Here is a 16,146-nt window from a genome sequence, read left to right as displayed (position 1 = left end):
GAATAGAACTCTAATCTAATCGGATAAGATACATTTTAAGAAAGCATGCCTGTGTTAACTTACGAGTTGAATCCCTGCATGTTATATTTTGAACTGTTGGGGGCAGAAACGAGCCCCGGATCGTCTGCGCTACCGGAAACACAATAGGAGAAGAAGACGACTTGCACTCAGACCTAGCAACGATAGTTGTGAAACAAGCTAGTTGATGCTGTACTGTAACATCTGTCATCTTCATGTGTTGTGTTTTTTTACAGCGAGAGTAGTCAAAAATCAAAAGGAGGAGTTTATTCCAGCGTGAAGAAATGGGCTCGGTCAGAGAGGAAGGTAACCTAAACCATGTTGTGCTAACCGGCTAACTTATCTGGAAAGCTAAGGTCGATTTTAGTATGAATGAAAAATAACGTTTGTGTTGTACCCGGATGTTACAAGAGTTAAAACACACCTTTTGAGACAATGAGAACCTGTTGAAACCTCTAACAGGACTGTTCGCTTCCTCATGACTCACTTTGCGATGTTATTCAAAGAAAGTCACCTTGAGCCCGTTCATTGGATGAATGCTCTTGCCTTGTCTTTCTCACCATACAAACGTATAGACCGTCATGATGTTGGTGGATATCCGGTCCAGTGGTGCACTAACGTACGATAGTTGCCTATTGCCCGGATGATGTAGCTGTCGGGCTCTAGTGGGGAACCTGCAGTACTCATTCATGAATTCGTGACTATACTGTTGAACCTGTTTCTAATTTTGTTAATCTCAGAATCTGCTAAATGCCCTGAATGTAATTAAGTTTAGGTTTTAACCAGCCTTTGGTTTAATTATTCACAATATTGTTTGCATCGTCCTTGCACATGTTACACAATAGGTAAAGACCGAATAATCTTTGTCACCAAAGAGGATCATGCAACACCCAGCAGTGCTGAGCTCATAGAGGAAGACCCTAATGACCCCTATGAGGAGAGAGGTGAGGAGCAGCAAAACTATCAAGATACATCTGAGTAATGTTTGTAAAAGACGTTACATGCTGTGTGTAAACTTAAACCTCCTCTCTCACCCAACCTAGGTCTGATTCTTCCCGGTGGGGAGATCAACTGGAACTGTCCCTGCCTGGGTGGGATGGCCAGTGGACCCTGTGGTACTGACTTCAAGGATGCCTTCTCCTGTTTCCACTACAGTAAGGAGGAAGTAAAGGGTTCTGAATGCTTGGAGCAGTTCAGGGCCATGCAGGAGTGTATGCAGCGTTACCCAGAGCTATATCCACAAGATGATGACAAGGTGCAACAAGAACAATCGCCAGAAACCGCCCAGACCTCACAAGACTCTGCATCTGCAGAAACGCCAGGTGCAACCTCAACATCCGAGCAAGACTCTGATACTACACAACCCAATACAGAGGGATCAGTGGAAAGCTAAAGATGAGCTTTGATGGCAACATGATGGCTTTAAAGGTGCTAAAGTCCAAATTCAGAGCATGGGATTGCTTCCACACAGCTCAAAAAAAGTGACACCTGAACTGGCAGCTAACAGCATAAACATTGCAAAAAAGAACAACAGTGCTGACAGAGCTAACAGTGTTTACCTGAGGGGGAACCAGACGGTAGGCACTACCATGCTTCTGCTGCAGCAGCGTTGTTCAGGACGATGCTATATGTGGTAACCGCCAGGAGCGCTGTGTAGAGCACAGTGTGATTAGGTAGCCAGTGGTGCAAATACTCAGGGACGAGCATCTACTAAAATGCATGCATGGCCGGACTGACTTTGTAAACAGAGCACAGAGACACTACAACACAGACAGAAGGAGAGCGTCTTCACATAACTCCACTATATCTTTACAGAGAAAAAAGTTGTTTGCTGTTATAATAGTGCTCTGAATTTGATATGGCACCCATAAAGTCCAACTGAAATCACATGCAGTCATCACTTTTTGCAATCAAAATAACATCGAAATGTTTTTATATTTACTGTCAATCATTTTTCATATTTAAAGGAGGAAGATTTTTTTTTCTTTTGGGGGGGGGTATTAGAAGTGCTTATTTTGCTCTCAGTGGCTGGGAGGATGTGTATACATGTCTGTGTTTGATGAACAGCTGATTGCGAGCTGAGTGGCCAGCAGGGGAACCAGAGGCAAAGGAAACTACAAAGCCAGGGTGTAAACTTGACCGACCATACCCATCTTTAAACTGACCCTTCATTTTAATTTCAACTACACATCTGTAAGGTTTCATGACTACACCTTGCTGGGTTGCAACGTTAGCACGGTCAACAAACACGGTCCACCGATACCCTCATAGACTCACAAGGTGAAAACAATCGCTGCGTTGCGTTGGCAGCTGTTAACAATCCCGCAACTTCAGTGTGTCGATAGCATCGACACCAGCATGTAAACTGTTAGTTGTCGGTAAGTTTACATGCTCTTTTAATATGCTGCAGCTGACCAGCTACATGGATATCTAGCTTACAACGTGGTATAATCGCTAAGGTGCAGGATAAAGGTGTGTTCATGTTTGTAAGTTGGACTTTCTGGCTCGACTTTAGCAGTTGTGCTAATGTAGGTTATTATTCAAACTCTGTGGCTAATTCTTTATGCAAATATGCTTCAAAATGATGATATTTGTTTGCCTATCTGTTCTCCTCTATGTAAATGTGGAGCTCAAGGTCCATCCATCCATTGTCTACCGCTTATCCTGTATTCAGGGGGGCTGGAGCCGATCCCAGGTATCATTGGGCGAAGGCAGGGTACACCCTGGACAGGACGCCAGTCTATCACAGGGCCGACATGTAGAGACAAACAATCATTCACACTCACATTCAAACCTACGGGCTTCAGGCAAAACCAGATTAAAACCTTTAATTCACTTCAAAAGCCTAGAGGACCGAGCTTTGTCTCAAATCAAGATGTTGCTACACGCCATGCCGTGATTCCCCATAACTAGGTCTGAAACTGTAAAATAACAGTGAAAAAAACATGCGTTATACTCATACCCTTTCATTTCCACCCTCTTATATCTCTATTTTCTTATGTTCATTTTACATGTACATTATGCGTTATAAAAAGTTAATATTCATAGTGACTTTGTTCAAAGTTTATATAAGTAATGTTACTGATAACATTGCCAAATTCACAGAGGTGTCAAGAATGGACCGTACTGTACAATTCTACTTTGTATGAGCAGTGTGTTTCTGTCCTACAGGACCTCATTTCTTATGCTTATTAATAACGAGACTTAAAACTTTTACCTCAGCTGAATTAACTGAACCATTTGTGTCCCAACACAAGACTGGCTAAAGTGACTTGAAGTGAATATTAAGTGTTATTATAAAAAACATTTTAAAAATCTCATATTATTGTACAATATTATTGTTGTCTACCTCCTATATCTCCTAGGGCTGACATTGCAATAATGACCTCTTACTGGACTCTCCATACTGCACGTTCACACTGTAAAAAAACAGAATATGTTGGAACTTGACCTGCTACAGCAGATGGTAACACAGAGTAAAAGAGATTTACAAGAAATATTGTTATGTCCTTTGAATTTGTGCTGTTCTATTCAAGCAGAATTAAATATATACTCCAAGGCATCTCCAAATACATTGTTTGTTCTCTTCCACTATATTGAATCAGCAAGGATCAGGTATTTCAGTGGCGTAATGTATTAATTAAATAATTATAATCAACTTATTTGTTATGTTGTTTGTGCTTTCCTCCCTCCCTCCCTAGGCACAACATATTGAAATGTAAACTCCCCTGTTTGATATCAATGTGTCATGGTCATGATTTGGGGAACACAAGGAAACGCCCCTTTGTTGTCAATGTTGTATGCCCAACTGATTGGAGTGTAACAGGTGTGGACAATTGCGATGCCAATTGATACTCACAGGCTGCTTAAAAAAGAAGGAACTGAAACAGTGCCGGTTGGTTGTTCCCGTGGACTCTGTCTGTCGCGCCTGTTAGTTGTTGGTTTCACTTAACTGTCTGTGGTGTGCGCGATTGTGTGGACTGTTGTGCTGTCTTGCGGAAGTCTGCTAGTGTGCCCGTTCTCATATCAAGCTCGGTGGCCGCCGTGATTTTCCGCCTGCTATCCGGCTTCTCACCGGCTGATTCTCCGCCTGCCCTCCTGCTGTGATCCGTCTTCTCACCGGCTGATTCTCCGCCTGCCCTCCTGCTGTGATCCGTTTTCCCACCCGTTGACTCTCCGTCCTCTCGCCTGCTGGAATCGTTGCCGCCGCCGGTGTGGTGACTGGAGCCTTGCCGTGTTCGTCCTGCGCCTGTGGCTGTGTGGAAGTGCTGTGCAACCGGACTGGGAGTTGGATAAGTTGGCTCACAATTTGATGGTGAGTGACGCTGTTGGTCCGGCTATGCGGCCTCGCTTCCTCTAAGATTTACGTCTACATAATCGAGCTCCAGACTATCTATTAACTATATTTATATATGCATGAGTTGCAGTGATTTTGGACTGTCATGATGCTCTTTTAGCGTTGCATGCCCGTGTGTTTTGTTTGCTGTGCTCATTGCTGTGTGTTCTGTTTTTTTTTTATTATTATTGTGGAGATACTGGTGGCTCTCTCTCTCTGTTGTGTGAGTGATTGCGTTGGTGTGTGCGGGTGATTGGCAGGTCGCTGGCTGCGTTGAAGTCACTGCTGGGCGCGAGACGGACTTGTGTTAGGGGGACCCCTTGTGGACTGGGGACTATCGCAACCGCAGGGGCCAGCTTTTAAGTTGGATGTGTGGAATGGTGTACACCTTGTTTTTATTCAACTGCATATTGTAATAAACATATATATTTTATATACTCAAGCTGTCTTTTGGGTAAATCTGTTGTGTTGCTCCCACCAAACCAAAGGACTTGCAAACAAAAGGAAAGTTGTTCCAATATTCTAAGAGTCCCAGCTCTCTAATTGGGTGGCGTTGTCAGGCTATATACGCGCCGTTTCACAAATGCACACATTTTAATAGGATTTATTGCCAGTAATCAGTAGAGTAATAGTCATTTTAGATCAAATAAACAAAGCGGTGATTTTCTGAAGATTGAATTACCTAAACCCAGTGACTCAATAGTGGTTAAAGCAGGTAGGCTGAACTCTACTCATGTAAACGCTGCAGACACTGATGCACACAAAATGTGTTGAAGACAGGAGGAATCTCTGCCGATGGAGAGAAGTCAGAATTAGACTTGGTACTTTTTTGAAGTTTTCTTTGTTCTTTCTGGGAGGACAATTTTCTTAAACTAATTTCAAATTGTCTCTATAATTAGTCTGAACATGCATGCACCCATTGGACCTCATCCAAAATATGACAATGAGCTGTACATTGTGAGACTTGATCAGTTAAAGATGGGTCTATCTGTAGGGAATTACTATAATAATAGTTAGAATAATAGTTCTACATAACAGTTGCAGACCTGTCCAAAGGTTCTGGCATGCACTCAAGCATCAGGGGTCAGAGGTCAGTAGCGGTGTTTGTCCACTGAAGCATGTACCACTTCAAACTCCCTCAGGGATCAATAATTACCAAACACTGCTTTTCTGTCTGTGGCGTGCCATTGGTGGATTATAAAGGGCCCAGAAGACCAAGAAGCCAATGAGACATTAAGGCAAAGAGGGGTCTGCCTCAAATCTTTACAATTACAATCTTTCTCTCTATCGAGGACAGTCTGCTGTGAGGGCGAGAGCTGCCTTCAGTCTCCAGCGTGAACACTTTGTGTGACAGAAAATCCTCAACAGGATGTCTTCTTTAAAGGAGATATGCAGTGGTTTACCCCTGGACCCTTTGCCCCCGAACGGGGGGAGAGACCCCAACATGCCACACGCACCTATGCGGACCCCCAACCTTACAGCAGAGGAGGAGCGGGTGAGTCAATAAGCAAACAATTTCTATGCATTCAGAAAAATGTGATCACCATTGTCAGTCAATCATTTGTAAATTAGTAGCCAATAATGACTGCATCCCATTTAATGCACGCCTCTATGAAAATCATTAATGTCATTTATAATGTTAAGGAAAGCTCTGTACATGGACCAGCCTGACAAAACGTCATACGACCAGTCAAAAGTAAATGTAACTACTTTAGGGTCAGACTTTTATGCCATACTGTGTACTCTGACTTATTGCATCACCATTGTCGTCTCATGGGGCCGCTCTAAAAAATAGATTATTCTCTGAGGTCCTCAACTGATTGCCAAAACTCGGAGCAACAGCTTTAGTCAATGATTAAACGAGACACAGTGAGTGCTCAGTCTGTTATCCTTAAAGTGTAAGAGATCTGCTCGAAACATTGATTTGCATCTCCTGTAAATGTCTCTCTTCCCTCTAGTTAGCGCTGAGGAATGCGTTGCGTTATTTCCCGCCGTCCCACCACGCAACACTTGCACCCGAATTTGCTCAAGAGCTGCGGCAGTACGGGCACATCTATATGTACCGCTTCTGCCCCACAGTACGCATGAGGTGAGCCCACTTATGTGTCTGTCAGCAGGGCTTTAATGGCAATCCCTGCTGCATTTATAATATGTACACCAAACATTGCATTTACACAAGGTTTTGCTGCTGCAGACTTCCTGGTTTGGTATGACGAGAAGCTAATTAGAAGATCACTTTGCATATTGCTGTATAACCAGCACACTACTGCAATCAGCTTGCCTTTATATAATGCTTGTACCACAAAACAACAAGTTAACACACTGTACCTCCATAAATAAATGGAAATCAATGTGTCCTGTAAGTAAATCCATGGCCACAAGGGCTTCTGTGCAGCAAACGTTACATGGTCTCGCTCATCGGCTGTGATGTGACTTTCCCTCTGTCTCCTCAGAGCTTACCCCATAGATCAGTACCCATGCCGCACACGTCAAGCTGCATCCATAATGTTAATGATCATGAACAACTTGGACCCCGTAGTTGCCCAGGTAAGGCTCTGACGCAGCTTGTGTTTGCTTCGTAAGTGTGTGACGTATTTTGTTTGATTCATTGTCTTGATGACCGTTTCTTCTTCAGTTCCCCCAGGAGCTCGTCACCTACGGAGGGAATGGACAGGTGTTTAGTAACTGGGCCCAGGTGAGCCTCGTGTTAGCTTGTGTTCAGCAACAATGTCTAAGAGTCGAAATAGATCAATATTAATGACTTGTGTGTCTCTGAGAGCAGTTTCGCCTGGCGATGCATTACCTCAGCGAGATGACAGAGGAACAAACTCTGGTCATGTACAGCGGTCATCCCATGGGTCTGTTCCCCAGCCTGCCTTCCTCACCTCGCGCCATCATCACCAACGGCATGGTAACCGCCCAACACACATCTGGCTAAACTTTTAGCACACGTTCATCACTGTGTAGTGACACATTCTCTCTTTTCTTTCTTTCATGCAGGTTATTCCAAATTACTCCTCTAGAAATCAGTACGAAAAAATGTTTGCCCTTGGTGTATCAATGTAAGTTGATTTTAAGGTGCCGATGCTATATTCAGCCTCGTGTGACTCCAGATGTCTTCATGTAATCTGTGTTCTTTTGTTTGCTGGTTTCAGGTACGGCCAAATGACAGCAGGCAGCTACTGCTACATTGGACCTCAAGGGATTGTTCATGGCACTATGGTTTGTGAAATTATGATGATCTCCATTATTTTCAAAATATGGATTAACTTTAATCCGTAGTTCCTGACCTGAGGGCAAGGTTCCTCCTAGGTTGTAGTAATTAGTGTCAGGATTTGGTCTTTTCTTGCTTTTAGAATTTTTTATATTGTGATATACTGGATAGTTTCACCTCTTTAGACCTCTAAAAATTTAAATTAAACCATTTGAGGGGTGAAAACTAAGGTTGTATGTCAAACGTTTTCCTGTACCGTATCACCTGTACGTTGTAGTTCCTGGTTTTCATTTCTTCTCTTGTGTTTTTCTGTGTAGCTGACTGTGCTAAATGCTGGCCGGAGGTACCTGGGCTCCGGTGACTTGACAGGGCGCGTCTTTGTGACCTCTGGCCTGGGGGGGATGAGTGGAGCTCAGGCTAAAGCTGCCGTCATTGCTGGTTGTATTGGTGTGATTGCAGAGGTAATTCGCCGTTGAGTCATTTCCCGTTAATGCTCACTGCTGACTAAGCGAAAATGACGTACGTCCTTGTGTGACTGTGAATTAGATTACTTTTTCTTTTGTAGGTGGATGAGGCTCCTCTTAGAAAGAGATTCGAGCAGGGCTGGCTGATGGAGATCACCAGCAGCATGGAACACTGCATTAAACGCATCAGGTAACAAAGAGAAAAAGGGATTATGGGTGTGCAAATCATTATTAATAATCATTGCTGCATTACTCTACAATTTAAGTATTATCCGTGGTCATGGGGTCTTTGACATGATACTTTTAGTCAATGTGTGATTATTCAGTAATTATTATTATTATATGATGTGTTTTTCAGAGAGGCCAAGAGCTCCAAGACTCCCATCAGTCTGGGTTTCCATGGCAATATTGTAGACTTGTGGTGAGTGAGATGTGAAAACTTCCTGATGCCTAGACACAGGTCTGTAGCTGCCATGAAAGAGTCGCCGTTTATTACATACTCTTGACATCTTCGTCCTACTTTTCCAACGTTCTCATCAGGGAGAGGCTGCTGTTGGAGTATGAGAGGACAGGGGAGCTTCTGGTGGATTTGGGTTCAGACCAGACCTCCCTCCACAACCCATATAACGGAGGCTACTATCCAGTCCAGCTCAGCTTCCGTCAAGCCAATCAGCTCATGTCGACTGATCCTGACCTTTTCCTAACCATGGTCCGAGAAAGGTGATATTAATCACGTGTTTTTATGGTGTACCTTCTGCAACATATAGCTCTATTAAGCTGAATAACATGTGTTCGACATGCGATCACAGCCTCCGAAGACACGTTGAGGCCATCAACAAGCTGTCTGATGCCGGTATGTTCTTCTGGGACTATGGCAATGCATTTCTCCTGGAGGCCCAGAGAGCTGGTCAGTAATTTAACAATCAAACAACCATAGTCAAAAAAATATATTATTATTATCACCATTAATATAGAGGCTTGTGTGTCTTGTTTTTAATAGGAGCAGAGGTAGCAAAGGTTGGCGGAGGAGCAACTGAATTTCGTTACCCTTCGTATGTCCAGCACATAATGGGGTAAGACATTTTCTTGTTTATTTGATCTAGCATTCATCCTGTGATAACTGTACAAAATGTGTAAGTCTAGAAAACAAAAGACCCATAGACTATGATCCGGTCTTTTCTTATTTATAGTTTGTGATCTCTCCTTCTGCCTTTGCCGCAGGGACATTTTCTCTTTGGGCTTTGGCCCATTTCGCTGGGTGTGCACATCTGGCGACCCCCTAGATCTCGCTACAACGGATGATATCGCTGCCACTGTCCTGGAGGAAATTAGTGCCAATGCGAGTAGTCGCATCCGTCAGCAGTACAGCGATAACATCCGCTGGATCAGAGAGGCTGGAAAACACAAAATGGTGAGTAACTTTCTGCGCAACCAACGTCATCATTCAGTGAGAATATACAGCTGCAGGGACACGTTCTCCTCTGTGTGTACTCCCTTTGTTTAGGTTGTGGGATCCCAAGCCAGAATCCTCTACTCCGACCAAAAAGGAAGAGTGTGCATCGCTTTGGCTATCAACCAGGCCATCGCCGATGGAAGAGTTTCAGTAAGAGGATAAATTGTCTGCTAAGTTCAGATGATTATTTCATGTTTACTGCGGTCTGCATGTTACAAGTTTTCAGTGCCGTCTCAACACTGTCTCATGTAATTTCTGTTGCTCAGGCTCCTGTAGTTATTAGCAGAGACCATCACGATGTCAGCGGCACAGACAGCCCCTTCAGAGAAACCTCTAATGTGTATGATGGATCTGCCTTCTGTGCAGGTATGTGGTGTGTACACAGGACAAACACCCTATACCATGCATTATGTGTGGTCAGCTTTATGTATGTTCTGTGGACAGTGATGCAGTGAAACTTGTCTTGCAAGTGGACACACTGTAGACATTGTCACAGATGATCAAATGTAAAGCAGCGCAAAAGTCCACAAAGAATCTGTTCCAACAGAAAAAAAAGTACAACACAAAAATCCCTTTCTTGTGTCTCATCATTCATATAATTCAGGAGTCATTTTAAAAAGTCACAATCTGTCCCCCTCATAGACATGGCGGTCCAGAACTTTGTCGGTGATGCATTCAGGGGCGCCACATGGGTATCCCTGCACAACGGCGGTGGCGTTGGCTGGTAAGGCTGCATCGTCATCTGGTGAACAATAATCTGCGTGAAAGGTTTTGGATCATCAATACTTACCGTAATACTGTACCTGCTGTCTCCCCTCCAGGGGCGAGGTGATGAACGGAGGCTTCGGGTTGCTATTGGATGGCTCGGAGGAGGCAGCAAAGCGTGCTAGATTGGTGCTCAACTGGGACGTCTCCAACGGGGTGAGCGTGTAGAGAGGAGAGCCGCCAGATAGATTCCAGCCTCATTTAATGCATACGATGGCTCTAATGGCTCTAATGTGTTTCCGTGTGCTGCAGGTGGCTCGACGCTGCTGGTCTGGGAACTCAAACGCCTACGAGACCATCCAGCACACCATGGAGGAGAACGGGCAGTTGCGTGTCACCATGCCCTTTCCTGTGCAGGATGAGTGCGTGCTGGACCGAGCGCTGCAGGGATAGCCAACACGTTAGCACAGGTTAACAGCCAGCTACATACACAATGAAGCAAACCTGCAGCTGTAATCCCTCCAGTAGTGTCTGAGTCGAGCCTCAGTACTAGTCAGTACAGGTTAATGAATCAGTGGCAGTGTTGTTACAAATTCTTTGCCATAAATACACAGAAAGTAGACAGTAGAAACAGTGTGCTTGGCTCTTTAAATAATTTAACATGCAAGAATATACTGTTAATTTTTTTTGTGCTGAAATTAAACTACAAGTATGAATATATTAATTAAAGTCTCTATGGGTCATTTCTATGTCAGTCATCTACAAAAATAATTTGTCCAAAACTGTCAATGACAGGTTTGTAGCAGAGGAATGTGGGTGTTGCTAAACAATAAAACAAGGGGGAAGAATCATCCAGAATCAACCAGACCCCCGTCTGTGTGGCTCAGCATCGATGTGGAAGATAAGACCTCCGCCGGGGAGAATCCACTGAAACTATTAAAGGGACAACAACATCATGTTCGCCGACAACTGGACTCTTCGCTGGTACCCTGCCGTGCGTCTTTACGCGTGGTTGTTCCTTTAAGAAAACTGATCTGAGGCGCTCCGCGGTGACGTAAGGGAACCGGAGAGCTCGGTGAACCCAGCAGGAAGAAGAAGAGGCAGATACCCGGGATGAGGACCAGACGGGGGTCCCAGACTTGTGTTTTCACGTAACGTGTTGCATGTCTACCTCTCCACTGTATAGCTACATCTCAGTTGGGGGTCGTTTGAAGTCCTCTATGCTAATAACAGGGCTGTTTCAGACCCCCGCCCTTTTTCTTTTTTTTTATGTAACAAGGAGGTTTTATAGATCGCATAGGCTGCACTAAATACCTCTGCGCGCCCGCGGGTGATCTAGGATGAAACCGGAGACTTTCTGTCGGAGACACTGATGACATTTTCTCGGCATCACTGTTGACTCTTACGGGAGGAAAACGAAAATGCATCATAACCAGGCGGAGCAGTCGGTGAAGTCGATGAGCGCGCCGCTCCACGGTGACTCCAGCGGCAGCAGCTGCAGCAGCCCGGGCAGCGGCCCGGGCAGCGGCCCCGCTGACCTCCCGCCGCCCGCTTACGCCAAGCTGGAGTTTAGGAGGCATGCGGTGACGGACGACTATAAGATCACAGCTCAGGTCCTTGGCCTGGGGATCAATGGCAAGGTGCTGGAGTGTTACTGCAAGAACACGGGGTTGAAATGCGCCCTCAAGGTTTGTGTTTGTCTCGCTTCTTTGTGCTCTGGAGGCCACTGGATAGAAAGCAGTGATTAATAATTCATTTATCTCCACCATGTGAGGGTGTCTTATGCTGGAAATTTTAGATTTTTTATTATTTTTGTGTAACTTTGTGTAAAGTGTTATGTCCAGTAATGATCTTGAATGATAAGTTATAAGATGTGATGCAGATGGATGGATGAAGCAGAAGCTACCCAGACAGTATCAGACAGTGATGTGCTGTCTGGGATGCTCTGACACAGTTTCCACTCTGCTCTGCAGTTGTCATGTTGGACAATGATCTCCCCTGTTCGTCCGACATTTAACATGCTTTTACTCCCCCTTCTGAGCATCACAAAGTATCCAGGGTGATTACATTTTTAAGGGGAGAGTTTTAAAGACCAACTAGGGAAATATAAGTTGTGAGTAAGTCAAAAACCAGCTGGGTTGCGGCAAAGCCTTAAGAAAACACAAACAGGAAGAGCAGCCCCATGAGTGCCTCTCCGTCTTTGATTTGGAATGTCTTATGTGATAAACCACGACTGAGTGAAATGGGGAATCTGTGGAAGTAATCTTGCGTTCTGTGAGCGGTAGAGATGTGATTTATGTATAGCGGCTTAGGAAGGAAGTCACACTTTTATAAACACTCATATGTGAGCCGTTTCCTCCCCCAGCGCTCGAAATGCATCACGATGTCCAGAAGGATTTAGTCTGCATGTTTGTAAAACGTGGATATAATTCTCCCCTGGCTGTGATACCAGAGCTGCTGCACTGTGTCTTTAAAGATAGAGCAGTCTTACAGGATTCACTCCTAATGTGCTCTCCAGAAAATGTAGATAAATGGCTTTAATAGGGGCCACTAATTGTGTCGTAAACAATGAGTGTCTTCACAATAGGGCTTGTGTTAGTCTCCGTGTGGGTTCATCGATTCCATGACAAGGATATCAAAGTAATCGTTCTAATAGATGCACATATCTGTAGGCAAATATTAAAACAGAAGCCGTTCGATGTGTTTTTCTTACACAGATCCTGTACGATACTCCTAAAGCCAGACGGGAGGTCGAGCTGCACTGGCGAGTCTCTGGAGGGCCCCACATCGTCCGAATACTCAGCCTGTATGAGAACATGCACCAGGGGAAGAAATGTCTCCTCATCATAATGGAGTGGTGAGCGTTACCATCACCATGTTATGTATCGTCTCCTTATCTTAATCCTTTATGGGAATTTTCTATCATGTAGTGCAGCTTTGTGTTCATGTCTCATCACAGAGGAGAGACAGATCGCGTGAAGAGCAACCTGTGATGTCCTGTTATATGAACTTGTATTTTGACATTTCTGAATGGTATAGAGCCAGCTGAGTTAGAGTTCAAGCTCTGCTTCTGTTTGCATCCTAGAATAAACAACTTCTGATTGTTTTTTTGCTCCCCGAGGCATCTTCTCCATCGCAGCTTGTGCTTGTAGATAACATATTGGGGTCCTCACTTATTTTTCTGTGTTTGTTGAAAAGAAATCCTCCTTCAAGTCCCACAGTAATATGCATGTTTCTTTGCTATATTGGATATTTATAACTAATATTACATTAGGTACAACTTTATTGTCATTGTGCAGAGACAACGAAATGCGGCTTCTAACCAGAATTGCAAAAAATTTGAATTTATTGAATTATATTGAAATAACGCTCATTCACATTTATAATGCCCTTATTAACCATGTTGCATAATTTGCTCTGTACGTATGTCCGTATGTCTAATATGTCACTGCTTGAGTCATCTGGCTCTGCCGTGCCTCAGACGACTGGACTCATCTGAACAGTCAATCGTGACTCACAATGTCTTGCTTTGTTGGCGAACCACGTTGGCAGTGGAGAACTGTGTGGCTGGTTGCCAAGAGTCCCCTCACTGCCCCACTTCTGATGTCTTTGTTAATCTTGTGTCAGCATGGAGGGAGGGGAGCTGTTCAGTCGCATTCAGGCCAGAGGGGACCAGGCCTTCACCGAGAGAGGTGGGTTAGAGTTCACAGTAAGCTGTTTAAAATGCGTGGGTCTCCATGCTGCATCCTGTGTGTGTTTCATCCGTGTCCCCTTCGTCCATCAGAGGCGTCGGAGATCATGCATGACATCGGCATGGCCATAGAGTACCTCCACCACACGGACATCGCTCACAGGGATGTTAAGGTGCTGCTGCTGCTGCTGTCAGAGTGACTTCTAGCTAAATACATTGATTGAATTCTGAATTGTTTTGTTTTTCTCAATCAAACTCCAGCCTGAAAACCTGCTCTACACCTCCAAGGAGAGTAACGCCTCACTGACGCTGACTGACTTTGGCTTTGCTAAGGAGACGATACTGCTCAACTCCCTCCAGACGCCCTGTTACACTCCATATTATGTTGGTGAGCATTTGCTGTCATGTGATAGTAGGAGTTGTGAAATATATGTATTATATATGTGCTACTGCAGGTTCTTTGATATGTCATTCACTCACACGCTGTCCATGTGTGTCTGCCCTTTGAGCTGCTTTTGTGTGAATGTGTCTTTCATTCTCCACATTGTTGCGTTGGGTTTTTTTGTCTGTATCTATTTGTCCATTTAGCCCCAGAAGTGCTTGGGCCAGAGAAATATGACAAATCATGTGACATGTGGTCTCTGGGCGTAATCATGTACATTCTGTGAGTATCATGTGCGTCTGCAACGGATCGGATTTAACAAATCATTTATAACGATAATGAATATTAATTTTCAACTCTGCGAAAGTGAAAGTTTCAAAGTGAAATGGTCTCTTCTTCTGTTTCTAGTCTGTGTGGGTTTCCTCCGTTCTACTCGAACACGGGTCAGGCCATCTCCCCGGGCATGAAGCAGAGGATCAGGTTGGGCCAGTACGAGTTCCCCAACCCTGAGTGGGCCGACGTTTCTGAGGAAGGTCAGGCTTTGGACATGAAATTCAGAAATATCAAGGAAACAATTTCAAAACTGTAACAGGGGTGTGCAATTATGGCATTTAATGCTCTGTTAAAGTAGACCGGTACCATGAAAAACAAGCCGTTGCTTTGGACATACTTCTGATCTCCATACATACATTTTTTTCAATAAAATCATTTTAAACCAATATTTTGTCAGATGGTAAATGTTGTAATAAGTAGCCATGCAATAAGTGGGATATTGTAAAGTGAGTGGGTCATTAGAACCCCTTCAGGGTGATTCAAGACCGGCTCACCCTCTTGGGATTAATTTGTTTAAACATGTTTAAAAAGATCATTATATTTCCATATTGCGCTGAAGTCTCACCAATGACATGCTTGATGTGAACTGTGTTTTGTAGCCAAACAGCTTATCATTCAGCTACTGAAGACAGACCCCAACGAGAGGATGACCATCGTACAGTTCATGAACCATCCCTGGATTAGTGTAAGTTATCACTGTGGCACTTTATCTATAACCTGTATCTTTCATCCCTTCATCCATACAATGTGGGTGTATTTTTATGTTCACTGCAGCAGTCAATGGTGGTCCCTCCAACCCCCCTGCACACCTCCCGTGTTTTGACAGAGGACAAGGAGCTGTGGGACGATGTGAAGGTGGGACCCACTATTTAGATCAGTTTCAGAATATGGCCACAGGGTGGCAGTAAAGCACCAGATTTACAGCCCTAAATGTCTCTCATTTCCCAACAGGAGGAAATGACCAGTGCCCTGGCCACCATGCGGGTGGACTATGACCAGGTGAAGATCAAAGACCTGGACACGTCCAATAACCCTCTGCTCAATAAGAGGCGTAAGAGGCCCATGCCTGGAGGAGCTGACAGAGGAGGAGACGCGGCTGAAGATGGAGGAGAGGTGTATAGTAGCCACAGAGAAGTTACATTTTCTGAACAGCATGGGGAAATGATTATTGGTCAAAGCAGTGTAAAACAATGAAAGCCGTAATGAGCAGTATTCCCATCTACATATCACTTTTGTATTTTACTTTCTATTCATCCTTGCACTCAATAGTCTAATTGATGTCATTTATTTTCATTGATACCAGTTTCACATTTCAAATAAAATTGTTTTTTATGTTTTCATGCCGTGTTGTTACTTGTGTACAGGAAACACTATTTGACACAGTTTGTTCGACACATTATTATAACACCTCTTTGTAGACTTTGTTGTTAGGGCTGTCTTGTTAAAATTATACAGGCAACGTGAGAAATTAGTTCCTGTTGAAGCAGACAAAGAAAGGCTGTATGTGGAAGTCTTTGAATATATTTATTATATAAAAGATATTTATATAA

The 16,146-nt window shown here is 44.0% G+C and overlaps 3 protein-coding genes across 3 annotated transcripts; all 3 read left to right on the top strand.

The window, feature by feature from the left end:
* The first annotated feature begins 172 nt into the window (after positions 1-172).
* Positions 173-3,642, top strand: chchd4b (coiled-coil-helix-coiled-coil-helix domain containing 4b). Its single transcript, XM_084019730.1, has 3 exons — positions 173-324; positions 864-962; positions 1,062-3,642. The coding sequence occupies exons 1-3, from the start codon at positions 303-305 to the stop codon at positions 1,409-1,411; spliced, it is 471 nt and encodes a 156-aa protein (XP_083875856.1). The 5' UTR covers positions 173-302; the 3' UTR covers positions 1,412-3,642.
* A 1,994-nt stretch (positions 3,643-5,636) lies between these two features.
* Positions 5,637-10,901, top strand: uroc1 (urocanate hydratase 1). Its single transcript, XM_084019588.1, has 19 exons — positions 5,637-5,849; positions 6,313-6,443; positions 6,808-6,901; positions 6,990-7,049; positions 7,137-7,265; positions 7,355-7,416; positions 7,510-7,576; positions 7,886-8,029; positions 8,134-8,222; positions 8,391-8,453; positions 8,573-8,752; positions 8,842-8,939; positions 9,033-9,105; positions 9,254-9,443; positions 9,537-9,635; positions 9,752-9,851; positions 10,128-10,209; positions 10,307-10,406; positions 10,503-10,901. Exons 1-19 carry the CDS (start codon positions 5,724-5,726, stop codon positions 10,641-10,643), a joined length of 2,028 nt encoding a protein of 675 aa, XP_083875714.1. The 5' UTR covers positions 5,637-5,723; the 3' UTR covers positions 10,644-10,901.
* A 376-nt stretch (positions 10,902-11,277) lies between these two features.
* LOC311019990 (MAP kinase-activated protein kinase 2-like) lies at positions 11,278-15,936 on the top strand. The gene is made up of 10 exons (XM_084019689.1): positions 11,278-11,878; positions 12,908-13,047; positions 13,818-13,882; positions 13,975-14,054; positions 14,143-14,269; positions 14,470-14,545; positions 14,672-14,796; positions 15,196-15,281; positions 15,371-15,451; positions 15,548-15,936. The coding sequence occupies exons 1-10, from the start codon at positions 11,612-11,614 to the stop codon at positions 15,788-15,790; spliced, it is 1,290 nt and encodes a 429-aa protein (XP_083875815.1). The 5' UTR covers positions 11,278-11,611; the 3' UTR covers positions 15,791-15,936.
* Positions 15,937-16,146: the final 210 nt, after the last annotated feature.

Source organism: Eutrigla gurnardus (assembly GCF_963514095.1).
Source record: "Eutrigla gurnardus genome assembly, chromosome: 2".
Lineage (NCBI taxonomy): Eukaryota > Metazoa > Chordata > Actinopteri > Perciformes > Triglidae > Eutrigla > Eutrigla gurnardus.
Note: the sequence above shows the minus strand (reverse complement) of the source record. Positions and strands in the feature narration are given on the sequence as shown.